Source organism: Schistocerca nitens, chromosome 1 (assembly GCF_023898315.1).
Source record: "Schistocerca nitens isolate TAMUIC-IGC-003100 chromosome 1, iqSchNite1.1, whole genome shotgun sequence".
In the NCBI taxonomy this organism is placed as follows: domain Eukaryota; kingdom Metazoa; phylum Arthropoda; class Insecta; order Orthoptera; family Acrididae; genus Schistocerca; species Schistocerca nitens.
This window is the reverse complement of record NC_064614.1, coordinates 505,781,488-505,796,870: the sequence shown is the minus strand read 5'-3', so window position 1 is coordinate 505,796,870 and position 15,383 is coordinate 505,781,488. Positions and strand designations below refer to the sequence as shown.

Genomic DNA, 15,383 nt, shown 5'->3' with positions numbered 1-15,383 from the left:
GGACATTGCCGCCCCCCCCCCCCCACCACAAGGGGGCAGTTGTAGTCTTCCGGCTCTGAGAGGTGACCTTGGTTGGCGGAGCTGATGGTGCCAGAACTGTTGCAGCGGCGGTATAACACAATGTCATACGTACAGGATGCAGGCGTTCAAATTTTCTCTTAGCCTCAGTGTAGGTCAGTTTGTCCAGTGTCTTGTACTCCATGATTTTCCTTTCTTTCCGGATAATGCTGCAGTCAGGTGAGCAAGGCGAATGGTGCTCTCCTCAGTTGACACAGATGGGAGGCAGAGCACACGGAGTATTGGAAATTGATGGGCGTCCACAATCTTGGCATGTGACACAGGAAGTACAGTGGGAAGACATATAGCCAAACTTCCAGCACTTAAAACACCACATCAGGGGAGGGATATAGGGCTTTGGTAGACCATCACCTTGAACTTCTCGGGCAATGTGTCACCCTCAGGCCAAGATGAAGGCACCAGTAGCAACCTGATTATCCTTCAGACCCCAGTGGACATGCTGGACGAAATGTACACCTCACCACTCTAAATTGGCGCGCAGCTCATTGTCGGACTGCAAAAGAAGGTCTCTGTGAAATATGATACCCTGGACCGTATATAAGGTCTTTGGGGTGTGATGGTTACAGAAACATCCCCCAGCTTGTCATAACCGAGTAACTCCCGTGACTGGGCAGAGCATGCTGTTTTGATCAAGACTGACCCACATCTCATTTAGGACAAGCCCTCCACCTCCACAAACTTGTCCTCTAAATGCTCAACAAAAAACAGAGACTTCATTGTCATGGAAGATTCCACATCAGCTCTCGAACATACAAGGTACCAGGGCGAATAAGACCCGCTGCCATTCTTAGCCTGACATTCCTCCCATGGTGTGGACAGACACGGGAACGATTTGAGGACGTACTTCTGTGCGTTGAATTGAGCTCGTGATTGCTTAGAGACTGCTGGTGTTTCACCACCAGCAAGTGATGATGGACTATGCATTATCACATGTCATACACCCTGATGCTACCCACTCCAATCAGTGGCCCTTACCACGGGCACCACCCAGCTGCAGCAAAGGCCACCTGGCAGGATGGCCATTGCCGGGAGTCCCAATGCCCCAGGGCGATGGGCATCTCCCCTTTGGCATACATGGGGAGTTAACGGCGCAGGCATCGGCAGAGTGATCCCGATGTGGTCAGGGGGCTACAACTAACAGGGTACATGGCGGCCCCACCGCAACGGACTGGCTACTGTGTTGGATATCAGGTGCAAAGAAGTCCATGGTCATCGTCGAGGCAGAAATCGACACAGCATAGTGCTTGGTGGAAAATGCACCCAGGAAGGTGTCCTCATCCAAGAGATGGAGAATGGGCAGGACTGCAATGCGACAACAATAAAGTGGGCTAAAGATCTCAATGCACCATGAACACAATGCACCCTGTAAGGAGCCCTTCCCCAACTGGCTCGCTTTTCGGAAAAAAAGTTTGAAGAATGGATGTCAAACCCGACAGGGGAGCATCACATAAAGGCCAAAATGTGTTGAACTCCTTTTAGTCGCCTTGTACGACAGGCAGGAATACCTCAGGCCTTTTCTAATTCCCGGACCCGCAGGGGGGACACTAACGTATGTAACGGCATCAAACGTAACTTATTACATGAAACGGTTATTCTGTTATACATTTTTATAATCAGGGCAAGACTTTGTGCTCACCCTGCACACACACACACACACACACACACACACACACACACACACACACACACACACACACACACACACACACACACACACACACAGAACTTACATCAGCAAACATATAGTTACGGAAAAAACAGTTGAAAGTAAAACCTGAGATAGCTGCAAACACTTACAGAAACAAATGAAAATATACATACAGTATACGGCAGTCCAAATGCTGTACATAAAAAACAGTGACCAAAAGGAAAAGTACAAACTCTCAAGCAGTTTGCCACATGAGAGAAAGCTGTTTGGTTTAAAAATAGTGAATTAGATGCTGATCTGTAAGTACCTTTATATTTTATTACGAAAACTTCAACAAACTGTTTTAAATTTATAACCTGTAAGTGCAAACGATCACCTGTATGTGCAAAATATTTCAAGAAAACACTTGAAGATGCCTTGTAACTAAGGTGAAATGCATCTGAGCGCACAAGATAAATATCAAAACTTAATGAACAGCATGCAAAACATGTTTTTCTTTTGAACTATTGTAATTTATACACACATGCTGCAAAAATTGTCAGCAGAAGAAACTTGTTCCTCAAATCTGCTGGACTTTTCACATGTACTGCCAATCTCAAATACTGCATTCCATGTTTCCTTGTCTGAAAGTGCCCACATTTTATTCACTCAGAATTTTTTGTTCTTTAACTGAATCTGTTTGCAATGTTGTTTCGGGTATATTATGGAAAGCAATATACTGTGTTATGGTCACTTGAACTGTTGCAGTCTGGAAGCCATTATTTTCTGTGTTTATAAATATCTGGTCAATAGTTTTACATGTGTTTTTGTCATTGATGTGGAAGAGTTTATAGTGGTCTGTAAGTTATATGTTGACAGTGTGGTCATGAGATTTTGCTTTTTTCATTTGAGTTTTCCTGGAAATTTATGTTAAAATCACCACATACTATTAGATTTTTCTTATTAGCATCAAGTTTACTGACAAGTTTACTGAGTGCACCGTCTAGTTCCTGTAGGAGTATATGTAAGCCTTATCTGGGCTTCTGGGCAGGCAAATTATAATTGCTTTTAGTGAAGCAATGTATGTAGCTGTTATTTCAGACTTTTTACTTTCGCAGCATCTCTAAGGATTTTAAGCAGAAACATTTCATGTTACTTCCAACAAAAAAATGCCTGTCCCATCATGGGCAGAGGATATTCTACAGAATGATGAGGATAGAGTTAATTTTGGTAGTTTCAAACTGCAAGCATACTACTGCCTGACCAATGTTCACTTAAGCATATAACAGAAACTTCCTTCAGATCAACTGACCAGAGTATTTCAAATTTGCTAATTTTATTTGGAAATCATTCCACATTCTGATGAAAGAGTATACATTTTGTACTTTTGTCAAGTCCGGGCAATATGTAGTTGACCACTTACTTCCCTTTTCGCCCACCCATTTTCACAATGATGTCTGCTTGGTCTTCATTTTCACCCCCTTCATGCCATATTAGTTTCCCTTATTTCTAATGTTGTTACACACACCTGTTACATTCTACTGAGAGTTACAGACCTCAGTCTATTTAAAAGGGCCAATATAAATCTTTTGTATTGTCAACACAGCAAGGTACAAATTTCTAATGAAACCTTTGCTGAATTTGAATGGCAGGAAAGGGAAAATTTCATTCTTGGAAAGAACTGAATATTTAAGATGGGATGCAAGGAATCTTCAGACAGATTCACAGGTATGACCAGAATTTGCATTTTAGTCATCGCCCAGTATATAGTTACACTGTCAGTGTGTTTCTATACAATCTATGCTCTGATGTACAGTAAAATTTGCATTTTTGAAATGACTCTTAAGACAGTGGTTAAGCCATTCCCCATAACATCCTGGAGGCGTTAATCGAATAAACCAGGAGGGCCTCTGTGAAGTCTGAAAAATGACGGGGTGTACTGAAAAATTAAGGTTTGTGTGCAACCATGGAGTGTGTGTGGATGAATCTATCACTAACAGCATTGTCTGTGAAAGTTAAGGGTCTGAGTTGGAATATTGACCCAGTGCACAGTTTTTATATGTCAGAAAGTTTCATTTCTGTATACACTGTTCTTTAGAGTGGAAGATTCATTGTACAATAACAATCCAGTATCTTGATCTCTAGCGTTACTTAACTGATAATTTTCCTTACCCATCATGTCACAGGGTGGCACAGATTTGGTTCATTCTGTCTACCAGCCCTTTTCAACCAATGTGATTTAGTCTTCTTCCAGGTGCCTTGACATGAACAGCACTGGAAAATGATAAAATTCTCTCTGCCACACTGTGTTGTGGCCATGCTTCACTTTCACTCATTGTTTTCAACAGAAACAGTCTGCTAAGCTTGACAACACAGAAAGTGCCAACTCCTCCTCTGCCACCTAATAAAAGTAAAGTTCATCCCCTCAACACTTCCCTTACCCCACTATTACAAATCTCCCCCCCCCCCCCCCCCATCCATTTCCCTGTGCAGAAGCATCTTTCGACATGGCATGCATTATAATACAAATTTAATGCAATTTTATGGCACTGACCTTCATCAAGTATGTTGTGGAGTTGATAACTGAAGCAAAAAAGGAGAGTATTCTGGTGAAACGTTAGCATATGTCTGCCCAGTTCACTCCGAAGCAATGATACTGTCACATTAGGTGTCTCCACTGACAGCTCAAAACGTGCCAAAGGCTCGAACCTGAGGAAAAGTTAGTTATCACCTGAACTGAAAGCAGTAACAATTCATACAGTACAACATATTAATTATTTAAAATCAAAACAAATACATTTGCATGTCTCTTGGCCATACTCCATTTATTGCTGTTTCACCAACTGGGAAACAGAAATACACTATTAAATAATTTAGGAGTAAAGGAGCCCACTCACCACATAGCAGAAGTGTTGTGTCACACCTATGACACAAAACAGAAAGAAAACTTGTTATCTTTCAGAATAAATGCTTTGTCGAGCTACAGTACGTACGTGTGCATGCACACACACACACACACACACACACACATTGTACTGACTTCACATACAATATTGGGATTGCAGTTTGGCAGGTGGACTGAGGTGGGGGTTGTATCAGGTGGGAAGGGTGAGAAAGAAGCAGGAGGAGGGGTTAGGGATGGGTCGGTAATGGCAGCTTACCGGTGAGTTACGGATAAAGGAGGCTGGTAGGTACATGGACTAGGTATTGCGACACTTGGTCACCAGAGCCGGTGAGGTCCAGCATATGATAAAGATGACATGGACGTGTGGACTGGGAAGGGGAAACAGGACAGTGGAGGGTAAAACAGTTGGTGGAGGGTGTGAAGACAGTGGACATGGATGCCAGGAGGATTGTGGGAGTGAAGGATGTGTTATAAGGAAATTTCCCATCTATGTAGTTCAGAAAATCTGGTGCTGGAGGGAAGGATTTAGATGACGTGGGTTGTGAAGTAGACACTGAACTTGGGCTTGTTGTGCTCAGCAGCATGTTGTGCCACTGGGTTGTTCTTGGCTACAGTTTGGTGGTGGCCATTCATTCTGGTGGACAACTGGTTAGCAGTTATACCCACATAAAATATCATGCAGAAATTGTGGCACAGCTGGTATATTACACCCCTGCATCTGATGGGTTAGGGGTACCTGTGGCAGGACTGGAGTAAGACGTGCTGGCTGGGTGAATAGGTCTTCCACAGGGGTAAGTCATTCCTTTTAAGATGATTCTTGTGGATGATAGGAGGATTAGGAGTGTGTCGGTATATGGCAAGGGAAATTCTTTGTGGGCTAGGTTTGGGGGCAGTGATTGTCTGTTAAGGCGTTTGTGAGACCTTGAGCATACTGGGTAAGGAAATCTCATCACTGCAGATATGACGTCTACAGGAGACCAGGGTAAAAAGTGTGTCTGATATGTACAGAGGTATATAAGTGACCATCAGAGTGTGGGTTGTTCTACATTCAGGAAGGTAGCATATTGGGTTGAGAAGGATCAGGTGAAGAAGGTGGGAGAAGTTGTTGAAGTTATGGAGGAATGGGGACAGGGTGTCTGGCCCTGGGTCCTGCTCATGTAGATGTCATCAATGAATGTGAACCAGACAAGCAGTTTCAGGTTTTTGAAAGCTAGGAGGGTTTCCTCTAGGAGAGCCATACACTGGTTTCCAAAGGAGGCTCTCGTGGGTACCCATAGCTGCGCCAGAGTTTTATTTCTATCCATTCCCCTCTAAGGAGAAGTAGTAGTAGTAGTAGTAGCAGTAGCAGCTTTATTCATCTGTAGGTCTCTTTTTGCAAGGATACATGTTAAAGTCTTCCCCCCATGAACCATGGACCTTGCCGTTGGTGGGGAGGCTTGCGTGCCTCAGCGATACAGATAGCCGTACCGTAGGTACAACCACAACGGAGGGGTATCTGTTGAGAGGCCAGACAAACATGTGGTTCCTGAAGACGGGTAGCAGCCTTTTTAGTAGTTGCAAGGGCAATAGTCTGGATGATTGACTGATCTGGCCTTGTAACAATAACCAAAACGGCCTTGCTGTGCTGGTACTGCGAACGGCTGAAAGCAAGGGGAAACTACGGCCGTATTTTTTCCGAGGGCATACAGCTTTACTGTATGATTAAATGATGATGGCGTCCTCTTGGGTAAAATATTCCGGAGGTAAAATAGTCCCCCATTCGGATCTCCGGGCGGGGACTACTCAAGAGGATGTCGTTATCAGGAGAAAGAAAACTGGTGTTCTACGGATCGGAGCGTGGAATGTCAGATCCCTTAATCGGGCAGGTAGGTTAGAAAATTTGAAAAGGGAAATGGATAGGTTAAAGATAGTGAAGGGAGACGAAAATTTAATAGTCATGGGTGACTGGAATTCGAGAGTGGGAAAAGGGAGAATGGCTCTGAGCACTATGCGACTTAACTGCTATGGTCATCAGTCGCCTAGAACTTAGAACTAATTAAACCTAACTAACCTAAGGACATCACACACATCCATGCCCGAGGCAGGATTCGAACCTGCGACCGTAGCGGTCGCTCGGCTCCAGACTGTAGCGCCCAGAACCGCACGGCCACTCCGACCGGCGGGAAAAGGGAGAGAAGGAAACGTAGTAGGTGAATATGGATTGGGGCAAAGAAATGAAAGAGGAAGCCGCCTCGTAGAATTTTGCACAGAGCACAACTTAATCATAGCTAACACTTGGTTTAAGAATCATGGTAGAAGGTTGTATACATGGAAGAACCCTGGAGATACTAAAAGGTATCAGACAGATTATATAATGGTAAGACAGAGATTTAGGAACCAGGTTTTAAATTGTAAGACATTTCCAGGGGCAGATGTGGACTCTGACCACAATCTATTGGTTATGACCTGTAGATTAAAACTGAAGAAACTGCAAAAAGGTGGGAATTTAAGGAGATGGGACCTGGATAAACTGAAAGAACCAAAGGTTGTATAGAGTTTCAGGGAGAGCATAAGGGAACAATTGACAGGAATGGGGGAAAGAAATACAGTAGAAGAAGAATGGGTAGCTTTGAGGGATGAAGTAGTGAAGGCAGCAGAGGATCAAGTAGGTAACAAGACGAGGGCTAGTAGAAATCCTTGGGTAACAGAAGAAATATTGAATTTAACTGATGAAAGGAGAAAATATAAAAATGCAGTAAATGAAGCAGGCAAAAAGGAATACAAACATCTCAAAAATGAGATCGACAGGAAGTGCAAAATGGCTAAGCAGGCATGGCTAGAGGACAAATGTAAGGATGTACAGGCTTGTCTGACTAGGGGTAAGATAGATACCGCCTACAGGAAAATTAAAGAGACCTTTGGAGAGAAGAGAACCACTTGTATGAATATCAAGAGCTCAGATGGCAACCCAGTTCTAAGCAAAGAAGGGAAGGCAGAAAGGTGGAAGGAGTATATAGAGGGTCTAGACAAGGGCGATGTACTTGAGGACAATATTATGGAAATGGAATAGGATGTAGATGAAGATGAAATGGGAGATATGATACTGCGTGAAGAGTTTGACAGAGCACTGAAAGACCTGAGTCGAAACAAGGCCCCCGGAGTAGACAACATTCCATTGGAACTACTGACGGCCTTGGGAGAGCCAGTCCTGACAAAACTCTACCATCTGGTGAGCAAGATGTATGAAACAGGCGAAATACCCTCAGACTTCAAGAAGAATATAATAATTCCAATCCCAAAGAAAGCAGGTGTTGACAGATGTGAGAATTACCGAACAATCAGTTTAATAAGCCACAGCTGCAAAATACTAACACGAATTCTTTACAGACGAATGGAAAAACTAGTAGAAGCCGACCTCGGGGAAGATCAGTTTGGATTCCGTAGAAATACTGGAACACGTGAGGCAATACTGTTTGTGGCAGAGCTTGACTAGAAGAAGGGATCAATTGGTAGGACATGTTCTGAGGCATCAAGGGATCACAAATTTAGCATTGGAGGGCAGCGTGGAGGGTAAAAATCGTAGAGGGAGACCAAGAGATGGATGCACTAAGCAGATTCAGAAGGATGTAGGCTGCAGTAGGTACTGGGAGCTTGCACAGGATAGAGTAGCATGGAGAGCTGCATCAAACCAATCACAGGACTGAAGACCACAACAACAACATCAAGGGCATCAAGCACAACTTTTGTGAATTCTACTACGGCTGACTCTGTATTTTTTGCCGCTTCGGAAACCAATCTGTGATTCACTTAAAAGATTGTATTTATTCAGGTAATTCATTAATCTGTCTTTCGTAATTGTTTCTATTATTTTTGAGAATGCTGACAGCAGGGGCCAGTAATTTTCTATGTTTCTGCATTACCTTTCTTAAGCAAAGGTACAACTCTTGCCTGTTTTAACTGCTCTGGAAATGTCCCTGATGTGAAGGATTCATTTATTATATTTGTTAAGGGGCCTTGTGTAATCCCTATGCATTGTTTCAGTACACACATTGGTACTTCATCTAAACCTGCTGACTTATTATTTTCAAGTTTTTGAACAGTTTTATTGACTTCATTCTCTGTGGTTGGAAGTAACATCATTGTATTTAGTGCAACATTATTTACAGGTGTTATATTTCCTTTGGAGAATTTTTGCTGTAACATCTGTGAAATACTTGAGAAATGCTCGTTTACATAGTTTGCTAAGTGTTGTGGATCATTTATTACCTTATCCCCCTCCCTTAACAGTATTTTATTCTGTGATTGTTTGCCTCTCCCCATTTCCTTTTTTATAACATCCCAGACTGCTTTGCTTTTATTCTCTGTATTATATGTTATTTTTGCCATTAAACGACTTTTTTGCAGCAGTCAGCACCTTCCTATAGATCTTTTTGTATCTATGATAGAAATTTAAGAATTCTGTGTCATTGCGAATCTTTTTCATGGAACTGAAGTGTTTAAGTGTTTGGGAGGACTTCTTTATAACTGTTGTTATCCATCTGTTTTTGTGAGATGATACAGACATGCATACTTTTGGAAACGCCTTTTCAAAGTTCAATTTAAACAATGTGGACAATTTCATATTGACATTGGTTTCTGTTGTGACAGTGCCACGACATTTACAGTGCCGCCACGAGAGTATGCGCAAACGGCAACAGAGGCGCTCTGCAACTCGGCTGAGTGCGGGAGCGCCACCTAGCTATGAACGGCGCCGGCCGCACGTCACGGCACGGCACAGAGTCGAGTTGTTATCATGTAACCAGCTATTGTTTCTAACAAGGGAACCTCCCCATCACACCCCCCTCAGATTTAGTTGTAAGTTGGCACAGTGCTTAGGCCTTGAAAAACTGAACACACATCAATCGAGAAAACAGGAAGAAGTTGTGTGGAACTATGAAAAAAATAAACAAAATATGCAAACTGAGTAGTCCATGCGCAAGATATGCAACATCAAGGATAGTCTGAGCTGAGGAGCACCGTGGTCCCGTGATTAGCGTGGCCAACTGCGGAACGAGAGGTTCTTGGTTCGTCTTCCCTCGAGCGAAAAGTTTATTTTTTTATTTTCAGACAATTATCAAAGTTCAAGCACTCACACATAATCAACTTCGCTCTCCAAAATTCCAGGACATGTTCAGATTTGCTTGGACAGATGCAGGATTTGACGGTCTACACACGGAAAAATTTGAAAACGTTAAAAACATGTTTTGACAGAGCACAGAGAAAACTGTGCGACTGTGAAACTGTTGCATTCATTTGTTGCAGTTTATGTGACAAACTCTTATGTTTTCATCACTTTTTTTTGGGAGTGATTATCACATCCACGAGAAAACCTAAATCGGGCAAGGTAGAAGAATCTTTTTACCCATTCGCCAAGTGTACAAGTTAGGTGGATCGACAACATATTCCTGTCATGTGACACACATGCCGTCACCAGAGTCGTATAGAATATATCAGACGTGTTTTCCTGTGGAGGAATAGTTTGACCTATGACCTTTCGATCAAATGTTTTCGGTTCCCATTGGAGAGGCACGTCCTTTTGTCTACTAATCACACGGTTTTGTGGTGCGGTTGCAAAACATGGACACTAAACTTATTACAGTGCACAGAGACAGATCATAACTTTGCGAAAATAAAGAAAGTAAAATTTACACTCGAGGGAAGACTTGAACCAAGTACCTCTCGTTCCGCAGCTGATCACGCTAATCACGGCACTCCTAAGCGTATATTAGCCTTGATGTTGCCTATCTTGCACATGTACTACTCAGTTTGTATATTTTGCTTATTTTTTTCATAATTCCACACAACTTCTTCCTGTTTTCTCGATTGATGTGTGTTCAGTTTTTCAAGGCCTATCCACTGTGCCAACTTATAACTAAATCTGAAGGGGTGCGATGGGGAGGTTCCCTTGTAAGTAAGTGTGTTTGAATATCCACGCAATTATTGGTGATTAAAGGTTATAACACTTTCTGGCGACGACGTCGGACATTTTCACTGCGTTGTGGATTTGTGTGTTTGTGAGGGGGCAGACATGGAACAGCTTATGCAAGCACTCATTGAACAACAAACACAGCTGACGGCTGCTATTCAGGCACAGCAAACACAGCTGACGGCTGCTATTCAGGCGTTGTCGACGTCGCTTACTCATCGTCTGTTTTCCTCTTCTCCGCCTCCATTCCCTCCTTATGACGAGGCCGCTGAAGACTGGCAGGATTATGAGAAGCGTTTGCGGCAACACTTCTTGGCTTTCGGCGTTGTCGACGCTCCTATGTGTAAGTCGTTATTTCTATCTTGGATTTCCCCACGGATCTATCAGCTGCTATCTCAGTTAGCCCCTCTGCGGGAACCTGCCTCTCTGTCCTTCCAAGAAATGTGTGACTTATTGTCTAACTATTACCGAAAAAAAACCCACGTCGTTGCCACCCATGTGGCGTTCTACCGGTGTCGTAAACAGCCCGATCAATCTTACCGGGCTTGGGCGGCGGAACTACACAGCCTGAGTAGGAAATGTCAGTTTGTCACGGACACTCATCATGAGTCTTATGCTGATTCAATGGTTAGGGATGTTATTCTACGGCTTGCTCCTGATAAAGAAGTTCGGCAACGTGCCCTACAACTGCCAAACCCATCGTTGTCGGAAGTTCTAAGCATCGCTCAATCCTTTGAAGTGTCTCACGCTGCTGGCGCGCAAATAGATGCGTGGTGTGATGTAGGCGCTGTGCAGTCAACTTTCGACATGGACAATTTGCCTGTTTCACAGGAGAACGAACATGTGGCGGTGGTTCACTCGCATTGGGCTGCAACGCTCGCAGCGAAAACAGCAACCACAGAAGCAGGTTCGTTCCGCACTTCCTTCTTGTCCACGTTGTTTCGTACAGCATGACAGGGCCGCGTGTCCAAAATGTTGGGCCACGTGTAATTCCCGTAGGAAAAAAGGCCACATTGCTTCTGTGTGTCAGTCCCCTCAAGTTCCTGTCGACGAGGATGAGGCATCGGACATGGATGTTAACTGTGTGCTTTCTCAAACAAATAAGTTGTTTGTTGCTGTTCGTGTTCTGGATAAAGACATTCGCATGCAAGTGGACACTGGCTCTGCAGTAACTCTCATTAATTCTCGCACGTATTTGGAGTTGGGCTCCCCTCCTTTGTCTCCAGTTACGTGAAATCTGAGAACTTATAATAAACAGAAAATTCCTATCATTGGCCAGTTTGATGCTTCCACTGGCTACAAGACTGTTGTTAGGCCCCTCACGTTTTATGTGGTGGGTCATGGGGGCACGGAAAACTTGTTCGGTTATGATGCTTTCCAGTTGTTCAGGTTCTCCATTGATGATGATGATGTGCACCTCATATCTGAGGATATACCATACCAACAGCTGGATGGATTGTGTTCTGAATTTTCGTCCGTGTTCCTTGCTGGTCTGGGTCGTGCCAAGCATTTTGAAGCCCACATTACTCTTAAACCTACAGCTCGCCCTAAGTTTTTCCGGGCACGCCCTATTCCGGTGGCATTGCATGCACCTGTCAAGGCTGAGGTAGACAGGTTAACAGCTTCAGGGATTCTCCTTCCTGTTACCTCCAGCGAATGGGCATCGCCCATCGTGGTGGTTTCTAAACCAAATGGGAGTCTGCGATTGTGTGGTGATTTTAAAGCCACTGTCAACGCTCAGAGCCTCACTGACACTTATCCTCTTCCCCATCCTGAGGAGTTATTTACCAAGCTCGCTGGGGACCAGTTCTTTTCCAAACTTGACTTATCGGAGGCGTACCATCAGTTGCCATTGGATGCTTCTTCCACGGAATTACTCGTCATCAACACTCCTTGTGGGTTGTATCAGTACCAGCGGTTACCATTTGGCGTCGCTAGCGCGCCGGCCATTTTTGAGCGGTTTTTGGAACAGCTCACGGCTTCCGTTCCCGGCTGCATAAACTATCTGGATGACATTGTTGTCACGGGGGCCTCCACTGAGGAGCACCTTCGCAATTTGCGTTCCCTGTTTCGGGTTTTGCATTTGGCTGGGTTGAGGTGCAATCTGGACAAGTCACAGTTCTTCCAACCCTCCATTGTGTACCTTGTGTACCTTGATTTCCACTTATCCCGTGAGGGTATACGTCCTCTACGTCAGCACGTTGCGGCCATTAACGTTCTACCCCGGCCGTCTACGGCCAAAGAACTTCAGGCGTTTCTAGGCAAGATTGCTTATTATCACAAATTCATTCCATCCGCGGCGGCAGTAGCTCATCCTCTGCATTAGCTGTTACGCAAAAACGTCCCTTTCTGTTGGTCCGACGAGTGTGAGCAGGCTTTTGTCCGCCTGAAGGCTCATCTGCAGTTGGCGCCTTGTCTTGCCACATTCCGTCCGGGTCAGCACTTGGTTCTGGCGACTGACGCGTCACAGTATGGCCTAGGGTCTGTTCTCGCCCATCGGTATGAGGACGGGTCGGAACGACCCATCGCCTATGCTTCCAAGACCCTCAACAATGCGCAACAGCGTTACTCTCAAATCGAAAAGGAGGCGCTCGCTATCATTTATGCTCTAAAAAAGTTCAGCGTTTTTTTGTATGGTTCTAAGTTTCACCTCATGACCGACCACAAGCCGCTGGTATCTCTGTTCAGCCCATCGGCGACACTTCTGGATAAGGCAGCTCACCGCCTGCAACGTTGGGCCTTATACTTGTCTCGTTTTCACTATGAGATTCACTATCGCCCCACGGCCCAGCACGCCAACGCTGACGCATTGTCGCAATTGCCGATGGGCCCCCGACCCGGTTTTCAATCGTGATGAACTACTCTGTTTCCACATTGATGAGGAAGAACGTCGTTCGGTCGAGGGTTTTTCACTTACAGGTTCGCAGGTAGCGTTAGCTACTGCGCGGGACCCGGTCCTGCGTCAGGTGATCGGTTTTGGTCAACGGGGTTGGCCGGACAGGACCAAGGGCCAGGCATCGGATCCCCTTCGCAACTACCATGCCTAGCGCCTTCGTCTGTCTGTTTGTGATGGTGTTGTTCTTCTGGCCACAGATGGCGCATCTCCACGGGTCGTGGTGCCAGCCTCTCTTCGCAAAGATGTTCTCAAACTGTTGCATGAAGGCCATTGGGGTATTCCTCGGACTAAGTCCCTGGCCCACAGGCACGTTTATTGGCCCGGTATTGATTCGGACATCGTCCACATGGTTGCTGTGTGTGGTCAGTGTGCTCCACAACTGGCTGCACCTCGTACAATGCCCTCTCCGTGGCCTGATCCAGCGCAGCCATGGGAACGGGTGCACACTGACTTTGCCGGTCCCTTCCTCGGTACTTATTGGCTACTGTTGATTGACGCCTTCTCGAAGTTTACGTTTGTTGTTCAATGTCCGTCGCCCACCACTGCGGCGACGACACTGGCTTTGTCCAAAATCTTTGCGATAGAAGGTCTTCCATCCACGATCGTCACAGACAATGGCCCTCAGTTCTCTTCGCAGGCCTTCCGTGATTTTTGTACTGGACAAGGGATTCATCATGTTACAGCACCGCCCCTCCATCCGCAATCGAATGGGGAGGTCGAGCGCCTTGTCCGCACTTTCAAAAGCCAGATGAAAAAATTCCTTAGTGATTTTTCCACAGATGACGCTCTGCTGCAATTTCTGAGTTCTTATCGCTTCACGCCTCTGGGTGATTGCAGCCCTGCTGAACTCTTGCATGGCCGCCAACCGCACACTCTACTGCACCTGCTACATCCTGTCAGGCCTTGTGCTGTGTCCCCTAGTGCGGGAAAATACTCGCTGGGTGCCGACGTGTGGGCACAAGGGTATGAATCTCGCCCTAAATGGATTCCAGGGGTGGTCAAGGCTCTTTGCGGCCGCCGGCTTTGTGAAATACGTACGGACGACGGCATGGTTGTTCGCCATTACGACCAGATGTGCCCACGAGTGGTGGCCACGCCGGTGCCACCGGCCCTTCCTTTGCCTCCACCAGCCCGAGACGCCAGTCCTGTCGCTGCTGCCAATCTACCGTACGTATTGCTGCAGCCGACGTCACTACCGCTTCCGAGTACGCCGGAACCGGCCCCAGTCATGACGCCGCCTTCTCCGGGACCCATCTCGCTGGAGCACACCCCCAGGTCCACGACACCTATGGATGCTGCTCCGGAGTTTTCACCCATCATCTTGTCCAGGAGGCACGTTCCACGCACGAGCTTCCGTCCTGGACATTTTCAACCATACTCTCGTGTCTCTCCGCGGGATCTTCTCGTGGCCTCACAAGAGGCCATGGATGTCTCCGCACTGTCCATGTCTCCAAGGAAGTGAGTTTTTTTTTAAGGGGGAAAAGTGTTGTGACAGTGCCATGACATTTACAGTGCCGCCACGACAGTACGCGCAAACAGCGATAGAGGCGCTCCGCAACTCGGCTGAGCGCGGGAGCGCCACCTAGCTACGAACGGCGCCGGCCGCACGTCACGGCACGGAGTCGATTAAGAGATACTGAGTTGTTATCATGTAACCAGCTATTGTTTCTAAGTGAGTGTGTTTGAATATCCAAGCAATTATTGGTGATTAAAGGTTATAACAGTTTCCTTATACACTTCCTCCTAGCTTTGTATTTCTAGTTCTTTTCAAAAATCTTTTATTTTGATTTCTGATAGATGTCGTTTGTAGGCTTGTAGTTTAGGGAATGATTCAATGCCTGATTTTACTGTTGTTATTTGACAGAGATGGTCTGATAGTCCGGCATCTTTTACAGCTACATCACATTTTTCCCTGTCCATATTTGTGACCACA

General features: G+C 45.5%; 3 protein-coding genes across 6 annotated transcripts in view; 2 read left to right on the top strand and 1 right to left on the bottom strand.

The window, feature by feature from the left end:
• Positions 1 to 15,383, bottom strand: part of LOC126252933 (centromere protein I-like) — a 370,827-nt gene that overhangs the window by 206,515 nt on the left and 148,929 nt on the right. For all 3 annotated transcript variants that reach the window (XM_049953938.1, XM_049953931.1, XM_049953948.1), the window contains exon 9: positions 4,260 to 4,414. In XM_049953938.1, the coding sequence (XP_049809895.1) occupies positions 4,260 to 4,414 (155 nt within the window). The remainder of the gene's footprint in view (positions 1 to 4,259; positions 4,415 to 15,383) is intronic.
• The window catches only part of LOC126252954 (uncharacterized), an 80,806-nt gene that overhangs the window by 11,357 nt on the left and 54,066 nt on the right, over positions 1 to 15,383 (top strand). The window lies entirely within an intron of this gene.
• On the top strand, positions 10,869 to 15,182 carry LOC126252946 (uncharacterized). The gene is made up of 2 exons (XM_049953960.1): positions 10,869 to 10,897; positions 14,443 to 15,182. Exons 1-2 carry the CDS (start codon positions 10,894 to 10,896, stop codon positions 14,910 to 14,912), a joined length of 474 nt encoding a protein of 157 aa, XP_049809917.1. The 5' UTR covers positions 10,869 to 10,893; the 3' UTR covers positions 14,913 to 15,182.